At 43.4% G+C, this 15200-nt stretch overlaps 1 protein-coding gene across 5 annotated transcripts in view; it reads right to left on the reverse strand.

Annotated features, from left to right (window-relative positions):
- The window catches only part of ncanb (neurocan b), a 416144-nt gene that overhangs the window by 19071 nt on the left and 381873 nt on the right, over positions 1–15200 (reverse strand). For all 5 annotated transcript variants that reach the window (XM_073068065.1, XM_073068064.1, XM_073068066.1 and 2 more), the window contains one exon: positions 10476–10620. In XM_073068065.1, coding sequence (XP_072924166.1) covers positions 10476–10620 — 145 coding nt within the window. The remainder of the gene's footprint in view (positions 1–10475; positions 10621–15200) is intronic.

Here is a 15200-nt window from a genome sequence, read left to right on the forward strand (position 1 = left end):
GCTTTTTAAGAGATAGTGAGGCTCTGGTTAAGAAAAAGAAGGTACATAGCAGGTATAAGCAGGCAGGAAAAAATGAGATACTTGAGGAGTATAAGAAATGCAAGTGAACACCTGAGAAGGAAATCAAGAGGGAGAAAAGAAGACAATGAGGTTGGTCTAACAGACAACGTAAAGGAGAATATTAATGTCTTCTACAGATACATTAAGAGCGAAAGGATAGCAAGGGATGAAATTGGTCCTCTCGGAAGATCAGAGTCGTAATCTACACATGGAGCCAAAAAAGACAGTGGAAATCTTCAGTGGATTTTTTTGCATTTGTATTTATTCATGAGATGGATATGGAGTCTATAGAAGTGAGGCAAAGCAGCAGTGAGGTCATGGACAGATTACAGAGGAGGAGATGTTTGCTGTGCCAAGGCAAATCAGGGCGGATAAATCCCCAGGCAGACAAGGTGTTCCCTTGGATCTGTGAGAGGCTGGTACAGAAATTGCAGGGCACTGAGCAGAGATATTTAAAACATGGGTAAGGTGTTGGAGGATTGGAGGATAGTCAATATTGTTCTGTTATTTAAGAAAGACTCTAAGAATAAGCCAGGAAAATGTAGCCAGTGAGCCTGACATCAACAGTAGCAAAGTTATTGGAAGGTAGTCAAAGGGACTGGATGTAAATATTTGGAGAGAAAGTAACTGATCGGGGATAGTCAGTAACCGATGTTACTGACCGATGTAACCGATTAATTTATAGAGCAAGGCAGAAAGCTGAGAAGCAGGACTTCCAGGGTAATAATTTCTGGATTGCTGCCTGTGCCACACACCAATGAGGGTAGAAACAGCATGATTTGGCAGATATACACATGGCTGACAAGCTGGTGCAGGGGCAGGGCTACAGATTCTTGGATCATTGGGAGCTCTTCTGGAGGAGGTATGACCTATTCAAAAGTGATGGGCTGCACTTGGACCCAAGGGGGACCAATATTCTCACGGACAGGTTTGTTAGTGATGTTGGGGAGCGTTTAAGCTAATTTGGCAGGGGAGTGGGAACCAGAGTGAAGGATAGGATGGATGGTAAAAAGGCAAATATAGCTTGCAGGAAGGGCAGACAAATGATAGGGCAAAATTTCAGCCAGCAGGGTGAGTATCAATGTAATAATGCTGCAGAATCAAAAAGGGTAGCAAATACAATACTCAAAGTGTTGTATTTCAATGCACAAAATATAAAAAATAAGATGGATGATTTGTTGCACAATTACAGATTGTCAGGTATATTGTGGCCATTGAATCATAGTTGCAGTTGGGAGCTGAATGTGCAAGGTTACATGCTATATTGGAGGGATAGGAAGGTAGATAGAAGGGGAGGCATGGTTCTACTGGTGAGGATGGCATCAAATTAGTAGAAAGATGTGACATAGGATCAGAAGATGTTGAATCCTTGTGGGTTGCGTTAAGAAACTGCAAGGTTAAAAGGACGTTGATGGGCAGTTATATACAGGCCTCTCAATAGTGGCTGGGATGTGGACCACAGATCACAATAGGAAATAGAAAAGACGAGTCAAAAGGGCAATGTTACGGTAGTCATGGGAGATTTTAACATGCAGGTCGATTGAGAAAATCAGGTTGGTAATGGATCTCAAGAGAGTGAGTTCGTTGAATGCTAAAGACATAGCTTTTTAGAACAATTTATCATTGAGCCTATGAGGGGATTGGCTATACTGGATTAGGTGTTATATAACGAACCGGGAGTGGTTGAGGTGCTTAAGGTAAAAGAACCCTTAGGAGCTAATGATCACAATATAATTGAGTTCAACTTGAAATTTGATATGGAGAAAGTAAAGTCTGACATAGCAGTATTTCAGTGGAGTAAGGGAAATTGCAGTGGTATGAGAGAGGAGTTGGCCAAAATAAATTGGAAGGAGATGCTGGCAGGGATGACAACAGAACAGTAATGGCATGAGTTTCTGGGAAAAATGAGGAAGGTGCAGGAAAGATGTATTCCAAAAGCAAAGAAATACTCAAATGGCAAAATAGTGCAACTGTGGCTAATGTAAAAGCAAAAGAGAGAGGGCATACAACAAAACAAAAATTAGTAGGAAGACAGAGGATTGGGAAACTTTTACAAACCTACAGAGAACAACTAAAAGAGTCATTGTGGGGTTGGGAAGCTATAATATGAAAGCAAACTAGTGAATAATATCGAAGTGGGGGTGTGGCACTATTGATCAGAGATAGTGTCACGGCTACAGAAAAGGAGAAACTCATCGAGGGGTTGTCTACGGAGTCTCTATGGGTGGAAGTTAGGAACAGGAAGGGGTCAATAACTCTACTGGGTGTTTTTTATAGACCACTCAATAGTAACAGGGACATTGAGGAGCAGATAGGGAGACAGATTCTGGAAATGAGTAATAAAATTAGGGTTGTTATGGTGGGAGATTTTAATTTCCCAAATATTGATTGGCATCTCCCTAGAGTGAGGGGCTCAGATGGGGTGGAATTTGTTAGGAGTGTTCAGGAAGGTTTCTTAACACAGGATGTAGATAAGCCTACAAGAGGAGAGGCTGCACTTGATTTGGTATTGGGAAATGAACCTGGTCAGGTGTCAGGTCTCTCATAGGAGAGCATTTTGGAGATAGTGCTCACAATTCTATCTCCTTCACTATAGCCTTGGAGAGGGATAGGAACAGACAAGTTAGGGAAACATTTAATTGGAGTAAGGGGAACTATGAGTCTATCAGGCAGGAACTTGGAAGCATAAATTGGAATCAGATGTTCTCAGGGAAACATACCGAAGAAATGTGGCAAATGTTCAGGGGATATTTGTGTAGGGTTCGGAGTAGGTACGTTCCTATGAGACATGGAAGGGATGGTAGGGTACAAGATCCATGGTGTACAAAGACTGTTGTAAATCTAGACAAGAAGAAGAGCTTACAGAAGGTTCAAAAAACTAGGTAATAATATGAATCTATAAGATTATAAAGCTAGCAAGAATGAAATTAGAAGAGCCAGAAGGGGCCATGAGAAGGCCTTGGCAGACAGGATTAAGGAAAACCCCAAGGCATTCCGCAAGTATGTGAACAAGCAAGAGGATAAGGTGTGAGAGAATAGGACCAATCAAGTGTGACAATGGAAAAGTGTGTATGGAACCGGAGGAAATAGCGGAGGTAGTTAATGAATACTTTGCTTCAGTATTCACTACCGAAAGGATCTTGGTGATAGTAGTGATGTCTTGCAATGGACTGAAAAGCTTGAGAATGTAGATGTTAAGAAAAAGAATGTGCTGGAGCATTTGGAAAGCATCAAGTTGGATAAGTCACCAGGACCGGACGGGACGTACCCCAGGCTACTGTGAGAAGCAAGATAGGAGATTGCTGAGCCTCTGGCAATCATCTTTGCATCATCAATGAGGATGAGAGAAGTTCTGGAGGATTGGTGGGTTGCAGATGTTGCTCCATTATTCAAGAAAGGGAGTAGGGATAGCCCAGGAAATTATAGGCCAGTGAGTCTTACTTCAGTGGTTGGTAAGTTGATGGAGAAGATCCTGAGAGGCAAGATTTATGAACATTTGGAGAGGCATAATATGATTAGGAATAGTAAGCATGGCTTTGTCAAAGGTAGGTCATGCCTTACGAGGCTCATTGAATTTTTTGAGGATGTGACTAAGCTCATTGATGAAGGTAGAGCCGTAGATGTAGTGTATATGGATTTTAGCAAAGCATTTGATAAGGCACTCCATGCAAGGCTTATTGAGAAAGTAAGGAGGCATGGGATCCAAGTAGACATTCCTTAGTGGATCCAGAACTGGCTTGCCCACAGTAGGCAAAGAGTGGTTGTAGACGAGTCATATTCTACTTGGAGGCCAGTAACCAGTGGTGTGCCTCAGAGATCTGTTCTGGAACCCTACGCCTGATTTGAACCCCTGATTTTTATAAATGATCTGGATGAGGAAGTGGAGGGATGGGTTAGTAAATTTGCTGATGACACAAAGGTTGGGGGTGTTGTGGATAGTGTGGAGGGCTGTCAGAGGTTACAATGGAACATTGATAGGATGCAAAACTGGGCTGTGAAGTGGCAGATGGAGTTCAACCCAGATAAGTGTGAGGTGGTTCATTTTGGTAAGTCGAATATGATGGCAGAATATAGCATTAAGGGTAAGATTCTTGGCAGTGTGGAGGATCAGAGGGACCTTGGGGTCCGAGTCCATAGGACACTCAAAGCTGCTACACAGGTTGACTCTGTGGTTAAGAAGGCATACGGTGCATTGGCCTTCATCAATTGTGGGATTGAGTTTAAGAGCCGAGAGGTAATGTTGCAGCTATATAGGACCCTGGTCAGACCCCACTTGGAGTACTGTGCTCAGTTCTGGTCACCTCACTACAGGAAGGATGTGGAAACCATAGAAAGGGTGCAGAGGAGATTTACAAGGATGTTGCCTGTATTGGGGAGCATGCCTTATGAGAATAGGTTGAGTGAACTCAGCCTTTTCTCCTTGGAGTGATGGAGGACGAGAGGTGATTTGATAGAAGTGTACAAGATAATGAGAGGCATGGATCATGTGGATAGTCAGAGGCTTTTCCCCAGGGCTGAAATGGCTAACATGAAAGGGCACAGTTTTAAGGTGCTTGGAAGTAGGTACAGAGGAGATGTCAGGGTAAGTTTTTTACACAGAGAGTGGTGAGTGCGTGGAATGGGCTGCCGGCGACAGTGGCCAAGTCAAGTCAAGTCAAGTCACTTTTATTGTCATTTCGACCATAACTGCTGGTACAGTACATAGTAAAAATAAGACAATGTTTTTCAGGACCATGATGTTACATGACACAGTACAAAAACTAGACTGAACTACGTAAAAAAAAACAACACAGGGAAAGCTACACTAGACTACAGACCTACACAGGACTACATAAAGTGCACAAAAACAGTGCAGGCATTACAATAAATAATAAACAGGACAATAGGGCAAGGTGTCAGTCCAGGCTTAGGGTATTGAGGAGTCTGATAGCTTGGGGGAAGAAACTGTTACATAGTCTGGCCATGAGAGCCCGAATGCTTTGGAGCCTTTTCCCAGATGGCAGGAGGGAGAAGAGATTGTATGAGGGGTGCATGGGGTCCTTCATAATGCTGTTTCCTTTGCGGATGCAACATGTAGTGTAAATGTCCGTGATGGCGGGAAGAGAGACCCCTATGATCTTCTCAGCTGATCTCACTATCAGGTAGAGGCGGATATGATAGGGTCTTTTAAGAGACTCCTGGATGGGTACATGGAGCTTAGAAAAATAGAGTGCTATGGCTAAAGCCTAGGTAGTTCTAAGGTAGGCACAGCTTTGTGGGCCGAAGGGCCAGTATTTGCTGTATTTCTATGTTTCTATGGATAACAAAAGCTTTTTCAAGTGTATAAAAAATAAAAGAGAGATAAGAGTGGATATAGGACCGTTAGAAAATGAGGCCGGAGAAATAATAATGGGGAACAGGGAGATGGCAGATGAACTAAATGAATATTTTGTATTAGGTTTCACTGTGGAAAACACTAGCAATGTGCCAAATGCTGAAAGGTGCGAGGGAAGAAAAGCAAGTTCAGTTACTATCACAAGGGAGAAAGTGCTCAAAAAGCTGAAAGACCTAAGGGTGCATAAGTCACCCAGACCAGATGAACTGTATCCTAGGGTTCTGAAAGAGGTGGTGGTAGAGATTGTGGAGACATTAGTAATGATCTTTCAAAATTCATTGGACTCTGACATGGTGTTAGAGGACTGGAAAATTGAAAATATCACTCTACTCTTTAAGAAAGGAGGAAGACAGCAGAAAACAAACTATAGACCTGTTAGCTTGACCTAAAATGGTTGGGAAGGTGTTCGAGTCAATTGTTAGGGATGAGGTGATGGAGTACTTGGTAACACAGGACAAAATAGTACAAAGTTGGCATGGTTTCCTTAAGAAAAGTCCTGCCTGACGAATTTGTTGGAATTCTTTGAATGAATTACAAGTAGGATAGATAAAGGGGATTCAGTGGATTATGTATAGTTCAACTTTCAAAAGACCTTTGACAAGGTGCCACACATATGGCTGCTTACCAAGTTAAAAGCCCATGGTATTACAGAAAAGTTACTGGCATGGTTAGAGCACTGGCTGATTGGCAGTGAGTGGGAATAAAAAGTTGTGGAGGAGCAGGTAGTGTTGACGAAACAGGTAGGCTGCAGAAGGACTTAGACAGATTAGGAGAATGAGCAAGAAAGTGGCAAATGAAATACAATGTTCGAAATGCATGGCCATGCACTTTGGTAGAAGAAATAAATGTGCAGACTATTTTCTAAGTGGGGAGAAAATCCAAAAATCTGAGATGCAAAGAGACTGGGAGTCCTTGTGCAGGACAAGCTAAAGATTTACTTGCAGGTAGAGCTGGTGGTGAGGAAGGTAATTGCAATGTTAGAAGTCATTTCGAGCATCCTACAATACAAGAGCAGGGATGTGATGTTGAGGCTTTATAAGGCACTGGTGAGGCTTAACCTTGAATATTGTGAACAGTTTTGGGCTACTCATCTAAGAAAAGATGTGACGGCTTTGCAGAGATTTCAGAGGAGGTTCACAAGGATGACTCTGGGAATGAAAGGGTTATCATACAAGGAATGTTTGATGGCTCTGGGTCTGTACTTGCTGGAACTTAGAAGGATGAGGGAGGATCTCATTGAAAAGTTTCGAATGTTGAAAGGCCTAGACGGAGTAGATGTGGAAAGAATGTTTCCCATGGTGGGGAGTTTAGGACAAGAGGGCACAGCTTCAGGAGAGAGATGAGGAAAATTTCTTTAGCCAGAGGGTGGGGAACTTGTGGGATTTATTATCACAGGCAGCTGTGAAGGTCATTGGGTGTATTTAAGAAAGAATTTAATAGGTTCTTGATTGGACATGGCATCAAAGGTTACAGGGAGAAAGCTGGGGACTAGGGTTAAGCAGGGGGAGAAAGGATCAGCCAAGAGTAAATGTGACAGTGGAAAAGTGTGTATGGAACCGGAGGAGATAGCAGAGGTACTTAATGAGTACTTTGCTTCAGTATTCACTATAGAAAATGATCTTGGCGATTGTAGGGATGACTTACAGTGGATTGAAAAGCTTGAGCATGTCGATGTTAAGGAAGAGGATGTACTGGAGCTTTTGGAAAGCATCAAGTTGGATGAGTCACCAGCAGCAGACAAGATGTACCCCAGGCTACTGTGGGAGGCGAGGGAGGAGATTGCTGAGCCCCTGGCAATGATCTTTGCATCATTAATGGGGATAGAAAGGGAGTAGAGATAGCCCAGGAAATTATAGACCAGTGAGTCTTACTTCAGTGGTTGATAAGTCGATGGAGAAGATTCTGAGAGGCAGGATTTATGAACATTTGGAGAGGCATAATATGATTAGGAATAGTCAGCAAGGCTTTGTGAAAGGCAGGTAGTGCCTTATGAGCCTGATGGAATTTTTTGAGGATGTGACTAAACACATTGATGAAGGTAGAGTAGTAGATGTAGTGTATATGGATTTCTGCAAGGCATTTGACAAGGTACCCCATGTAAAGCCTATTGTGAAAGTAAGGAGGCATAGGATCCAAGGGGACATTGCTTTGAGGATCCAGAACTGGCTTGCCCACAGAAAGCAAAGAGTGGTTGTAGACGGGTCATATTCTGCATGAAGGTCAGTCACCAGCGGTGTGCCTCAGGGATTTGTTCTGGGACCCCGACTCTTCCTGATTTGTATAAATGACCTGGATGAAGAAGTGGAAAGATGGGTTAGTAAATTTGCTGATGACACAAAGGTTGGAGGTGTTGTGGATAGTGTGGAGGGCTGTCAGAGGTTACAGCGGGACATTGATAGGATGCAAAATTGAGCTGAGAAGTGCCAGATGGAATTCAACCCAGATAAGTGTGAAGTGGTTCGTTTTTGTAGGTTAGATATGATGGCAGAATATAGTATTAATGGTAGGACTCTTGGCAGTGTGGAGGGTCAGAGGGATCTTGGGGTGCGAGTCTTATGATCAACATGCCTTTGAGTATGGTAAATCATATAACCAATCTTATAGAAATTTTTGAGGAAATTTCTAGGGAAGTTTATGAAGGCAAAGCAGTGGATGTCTACATGGACAACAAGGCCTTGGACAAGGTCCCCCTTAGGAGGTTGGTAAAGAAAGTTCAGTCGCTCAGCATTTAAATGAGGTAGTAAATTGTATTACACATTGGCTTTGTGGGAAAAGACAGAGAGCGGTACTAGTTGGTTGCCTCGCTATCTGGAGACCTGTGACTAGAGGTGGGCCACAGGGATCAGTGCTGGGACTGTTGTCTGTCATCTATATCAATGATCTAGACAATAACAGGGTTATCTGGATCCAAAAATTTGTGGATGACACCAGGATTGAGGGTGTGCTGGACAGCGAGGAAGACCATCAAAGCTTCCAGAGGGATAAGAGCCAGCTGGAAAAATGGCAGTTGGAATTTTAATGTTGAACTTCAGTAGGACTAATCACAATAGGTCTCACACGGTCAGCAGTAGGGCAGTGAGAAAAGTGACAGAAAGGAGGGATGTGGGAATACAGATCCATAATTCCTTTAAAGTGTTAGAGTCATAAAGAAAGCTTTTGGCACATTGGGTTTCATAAATCAATTTATTAAGCACAGGAGTTTAAAGGTTGTGTTAAAATTGTATAAGACATTGGTGAGGCATGCTTTGGAGTACTGTATGCAGTTTGCTCACCTACCAACAGGATAGGTGTTAGACCATAAGACCTTGAGACATAGAAGTGGAATCCTATGATAACCCTTTAATTCCTGGAATCATCCTTGTGAACCTCCTTTGAACCCTCTCCAATGACATCTCTTCTTTGATGAAGAGCCCAAAACTGTTCACAATACTTAAGGTGAGGCCTCACCAGTGCCTTATAAAGCCTCAGAATCACATCCCTGCTGTTGTATTCTAGACCTCTTGAAATGAACACTAACATTGCATTTGCCTTCCTCACCACCAAGTTAACCTTCAGTGTGGTCTGTGCAAGGACTCCCAAGTCCCTTTGCATCTCAGATTTTTGGTTTTTCATCCTGTTTAGAAAATATTCTGCATATTTTTTTTATTCTACCACAATGCATTTGCCACTTTCTTGCCCGTTCTCTTAGTCTGTCTAAGTTCTTCTGAAGCTTTCCTGGTTGCTCAACATTACCTGCCCCTCCACCAATCTTTGTATCATCTGCAGACTAAGCAACAAAGCCATCTATTCTATCATCTACATTATTGATTTACAGCATAAAAGGAAGTGGTCCCAAAACCAATCCTTGCACTAGTCACTGGCAGCCAACCAGAAAAGAATCCTTTTATTCCCACTCGCTACCTCCCACCAATCGGCCAATGCTCTAACCATGCTAGTAACTTTCCTGTAATACCATGGGTTCTTAATTCGATAAACAGCCTCATGTGTGGCACTTTGTCAAAGGCCTTCTGAAAATCCAAATATTCATTATCCACTGCATCCCCCTTATCTATCTTATCTGTAATCTCAAAGAATTCCAATAGGTTTGTAAGGCAAGATTGTCCCTTCAGGAAACCATGCTAACTTTGTTTTATCTTGTCCTGTGTCAATATGTGAAGAAAGTTGAAACAGTACGAAAAAAATTACAAGGATGTTGCTGGGACAGGAGGACCTGAGTTATAGGGAAAGGTTAAATAGGTTTGGACTTTATTCCCTATAATGCAGTAGATTGAGGGGATATATGATGCAAAATTCTGAGGGGTAGAGATAGTGTAATTGCAAGCAAGCTTTTCCCACTGAGGTTGGGTGAGATGACAACAAGAGGTCATGGGTGAAGGGTGAAATGTTTAATGGAAACATGAGGGGAATCAGGTTCAATCTCATCATTTAAGAGAAATTTGGATAGGTACCTGGATGGGAGAGGTATGGAGGGCTATGGTCTATGTGGAGGGGTATGGTTCAGGTGCAGGGTGATGGGACTAGGCAAATTAATGGTTCACCTCTGTGATTCTGTCCACTCAGATGATGACTGCTGTGACAATGGCCACTGTGCTTGCCCATGCATTCCTTTAATTGGCTCTTTTATCATTTAATTTTCTTTTTTTATCATTTAAGAAGCTGATGGAGAGGTATGGTGTAAAGGAATATAGCCAAAACAAGGAACTGGGACTGGCTGGCTGGGTACTGTGGGCAGCATGGACTGGCTGAGCTGAAGGGCTTGTACCTATGTCATATTACTCTATGAATCTATGACCTAATGTGCCCATGTGTAAGGGGGTCTGTCCCTAATTGAAGAGCGATCTATCACCGTGGCCAATGGATCCAATGTGTAATGTGCTTGCCTGTGTCTACAATGAACAGAGTCCATTCTCAGAAGATGACATCTTGTTGGTCTAGAGCCTGGACTGGAACTGCGAGGTGCTCTGATTGGTTGATGTGAGTGTGACCCTGTCACCCTGCAGCCAATGAGAAGAGGAAGAGCAACTGCTGACCCCAGGTTTACCTGTGCCTTTCTTACAGATGTAGGGCAGGTTGTAATTACAGGGAACATCATTCCACTTCCCGTTCTCGTGTTTGATGGAGACCACGCAGTCCTCACCTCCTGCGAAGAAGCTGTCAGGTTGGTTTATCCGCCAGTTTTCATATTGCTGAGTGGGAAACAAAAATCAGGGGTTCACACCTTCCCGCTGAACTCCAACAGTATTTACTGCTGCGTCCCATTAGGCAACAGGTGGTGTCAGAGCTGTCCACATTCAGCTCAGATTCACAGTTACCCTAAGTATATCGAAACATACTGTGAAATGCAACATTTGCATTAATAACCAACAAACCCAAGAATGTGCTGGGGGCAGCCCGCAAGTGTCACCATAGAGTCCAGCACCAAACACAGTCAGTGTGACTTGTACCATGATCAAAGCCTTGTCCAGACCTCCATCCACAGCATTTCGCGGTCTGGAAGTCCGGAACTGGGATCCCTCATGTTGTTACATGAACACAACACACTTCAGGCCCATCAGCTCACAACATTGTGCCAATCTTTTAACCTACTACAAGATCAAACTAACCTTTCTCATGTACATAGCCTTCCATTTTCTTTCATTCATGTGCCTAAGAGGCTCTTAAATGCCCCTATATATCTACTTATACCACCACCTGAGCAGTGTGTTCCACAGACTCACCATTCTCAGTGTAGAAAACCTGCCTTTGTCATCCCCCCCATACTTTCCTCCAATCTTCTTACAATTATTTATTTTGGATGATCCACACATCAGAATTGCATAAAAAAGGCTTAACTTTTAATCAGGAGCAATCAAGATTTTAAAGGCAGAGTTTTGCAACAGTTTCTCTGATTAAGGAGTGACCAATCAGCAAGAGGGATTCATTAGAAAGGGCCAATAAAAATACTTTATGCAGTGTGCTAGTCTTTTCACTGGCTTTGGTTCATCAGGCTCAGGTGAGATCTGGCTTGGGTGGGGTAAATTGTCTTGTAGGTTACTTGCTCTCTGTTCATTCCTCATCTATTAGGGCATAGTAGTGTAGTGAAAATGGCTCTAGGAGCAGTGTTTTGTTTTGGTGTAGGATGTGGGAAGTCTGGGAGACCTCCAGTCTCCAGATAAACACATCAGCACCAGGTGCACTGAGTTGCAGCTCCTGCAAGAAGGTATTGAGGAACTGGAGCTGCAGCTTGTATGGGAGAACAAGGAGATAATAGACAGGAGCTACATGGAGGTTGTCACCCCGAGTATGCAGGAGAAAGGTAACTGGGTGACTATCAGGAGAAGGAGGGGAAATACATAACCAGTACAGTGTATACCTGTGGCTATTCACCTCAATAATAATATGACCTTAGATACTGGGGGGTGGGAGAGAGACCTAGCAGGTGGGAGCCAAAGTGACCTGCTCTCTGGCATTGAGCCTAGTGCTGTGGCACAGAAGAGCAGAAGGATGAAGAGGAATGCAGTGTTGATAGGAGATTCCTTAGTCAAAGGAACACAGATTAGGTAATGTGGGTGTGATACACACCCAGATGGTATGTTGCCTCCCTGGTGCTAGGATCAGGATGTTTTGGATTGTGAGCATGGAATTCTCAAGGGTGAGGGTGAGCAACCAGAGGTCTTGGTAAATATTGGCACCGATGATGTAGGTAGACAGGGTGATGAGGCCCTGAAGACAGACTTTAAGAACTTATGTAGAAAGCTGAGAAACAGGACTTCCAGGGTGGTAATCTCTGGATTACTGCATGTGCCATGTGCCAGTGAGGGAAGAATAGGATGATTTGGCAGATGAAAGTGTGGCTGAGGAACTGGTGCAGAGGTAGGAGTTCAGATTTATGGATCATTAGGCTCTTTTGGGGGGAAGGTATGACCCATATAAAAGGGTTGATTTACACCTAAACCCAAGGGTTCCAATATCCTTGTGGGCAGGGTGGCCAGAGTTGTTCAGATGTTACTTAAACCATTTTGGCAGGGGTGTGAGAACTGTAGTGATAGTGCTGAGGGTGAGGTAAATGGTCTACAAAGAGAAGCAATGGTCAGTGAGACTGCTAACAAGGAGGGGCTGCTGATCGGAAAAACTTGGAGTCAGCACAATGAGTTGCAACATAAAAGAGGTGAATACAGGACTGAAAGTGTTATACACACAAATGCTGGAAGAACTCAGCAGGTCTGGCAAATCTATGGAATAGAGTACATTCAATATTTCAAGCCGAGACCCTTTGGCAGGATTGGAGCAAAAATGCTGAGGAGTAGATTTAAAAGGAGGGGGAGGGGAGAGAGAACCACAAGGTGATAGGTGAAACCTGGAGGGGGAGGGATGAAGAAAAAGCTGGGAAGTTGATTAGAGAAAGAGACAGAAGACTATGGAAGTAAGAAAAGTGGGGAGGAGCACCAGAGGGAGGCAATAGGCAAGCAAGGAGATAAGGGGATGGGAAATGGTGAGGAGGGGGGCATTACTGTAAGTTTGAGAAATCGATGTTCATGCCATCAGGCTGGAGGCTACCCAAACGGAATATAAGGTGTTGTTCCTGCAACCTGGGTGTGGCCTCATCATGACAGTGGACATATCGGAATGAGAAGTGGAATTAAAATGGGTGGCTACTGGGAGATCCTGCTTTTTCTGGCGGACAGCATAGGTACTTCGTAAAGCGGTCTCCCAATCTACCTCGGGTCTCACCAACATACAGGAGGCTACACCAGGAGCACCGAACACAGTATATGAGCCCAACAGACTCTCAGGTGAAATATCACCTCACCTGGAAGGACAGTTTAGGGCCTGGAATGGTAGTGAGGGAGGAGATGTAGAGGCAGGTGTAGCACTTGTTCTGCTTGCAAGGATACGTGCCAGGAGGGAGATCAGTGGGGAGAGGTGACTGAGCCAGGGGAGCAGCATATGGAAAGCAGAAAGTGGGAGGGGGGGGGGGGAGGAGAGAGGGAGAGATGTGCTTGGTGGTGGGATCCTGTTGGAGATGGCGGAGGTTTCAGAAAATTATGTGCTAGATGCGGAGGCTGGTGGGGCGGTAAGTGAAGACGAGGAATCCTATCCCTGCTAGGGCGGCAGGAGGATGGGGTAACAGCAGATGTGCATGAAATGGAAGAGATGTGGAGGAAGGGAATCCTCTTTGAAAAAGGGAACATCTCCTTTGTTCTAGAATGAAAAGCCTCATCCTGAGCTCAATTCCTCTGTCTCTGCCACATCTGCTCTGAAGATGAGTCTTTTCATTCTAGAATGATGGAGAAGCTCTGTTAATAAAAAAATAAAATAAAAATGAAACAATCATTAGAAAGAGGTGACCTCTGGTTGGAAGGTGTTGAATCATTGTGGATAAAGCTAAGGAATTGCAAGAGTAAAAAGACCTTGATGGGAGTTGTATGCAGATCCCCTAACAGTAGTAAGGATGTAGTCTACAAGGTACAACAGGAGTTAGAATATGCATGCCAATAGAGCAATATCACAATAGTCATGGGGGATTTCAATATGCACATAGATTGGGAAAATCGGGTTGGGGGTGAATTCCAAGGGGGGGTGATGTTTTATAGAATGCAGACAGGATGTCTTTTTAGAGCAGCTCATGGTTGTGCCCACTAGAGGATCAGCTATTCTCAACTGGGTGTTGTGGAATGACCAAGAATTGATTAGAGATCTTAAGGTAGAAGAACCCTTAGGGGTAAGTGATCATAATATGTTTGAATTCACGCTGAGATTTGAGAAGAAGCTAAAGTCAGATGTGTTGGTATTATAGTGGAGTAAGGAAATTCAAGAGGCTTGAGAGAGGAGATGGCCAAAATAGATTGAAAAAGAACACTGGCAGGATTGATGTCAGATCAGCAATGCCTGGGATTTCTGGAAGCATTTTGGAAGGCACAGGACATACACATCCCATAGAGGAAGAAGTGTTCTAAAGGCAAGATGATCCAACCATGGCTAACAAGAGAAGTTAAAGCCAATGAGAGGGCATACTATAGAACAAAAATTAGTGGGAACATAGAGGATTGGGAAGCTATTAAATACTACAGAAAGAAACTTAAAGTCATTAAGATAAAGATGGAATACAAAAGTAAGCTAACCAATAATTTTAGAGGATACCAAAAGTTTCTTCAGATACATAGTGTAAAAGATAGACGAGTGGACATCAGACCGCTGGAAAACAATGCTGAAGAGGTAGTCATGGTGGACTGAAGGGGGAGCAGACAAACTGAATGAGTATTTTGCATCAGTCTTCACTGGAAGACACTAGCAGTATGATGGACATTACAGGTGTTGGGGATCATGAAGTGTGTGAAGTTACTATTGCTCGAGAAACTGAAAGGTCTGAAGGTGGTTAAGTCACATGGGCCAGATTATGTACACAGGTTTCTGAAAGAGGTGGCTGAAGAGATTATGAAGGCATTAGTAATAATCTTCCAAGAATCACAGATTCCTGAATGGTTCCAGATGACTGGAAGTTGCAAATGTCACCCCACTCTTCAAGAAAGTTGAGAAACAGAAGAAGGAAATTATAGGCCAGTTAGTTTGACCTCAGTGGTTGGGAAGATGTTGGGGTCAATTGTTGAGTTAGTGGTTTCAGGGTACTTGGAGGTACATGATAAAATAGGCCATAGTCAGATGGTTTCCTCAAGGGAATATCTTGTCTGATAAATCTATTAGAATTCCTTGAAGAAATAAGCAGGATAGATAAAGGAGAATCAGTGGATTTTGTGTACTTGGATTGTCAGAAGGCCTGTGACAAGGT

Source organism: Hemitrygon akajei, chromosome 16 (genome assembly GCF_048418815.1).
Source record: "Hemitrygon akajei chromosome 16, sHemAka1.3, whole genome shotgun sequence".
Classification (NCBI taxonomy): domain Eukaryota; kingdom Metazoa; phylum Chordata; class Chondrichthyes; order Myliobatiformes; family Dasyatidae; genus Hemitrygon; species Hemitrygon akajei.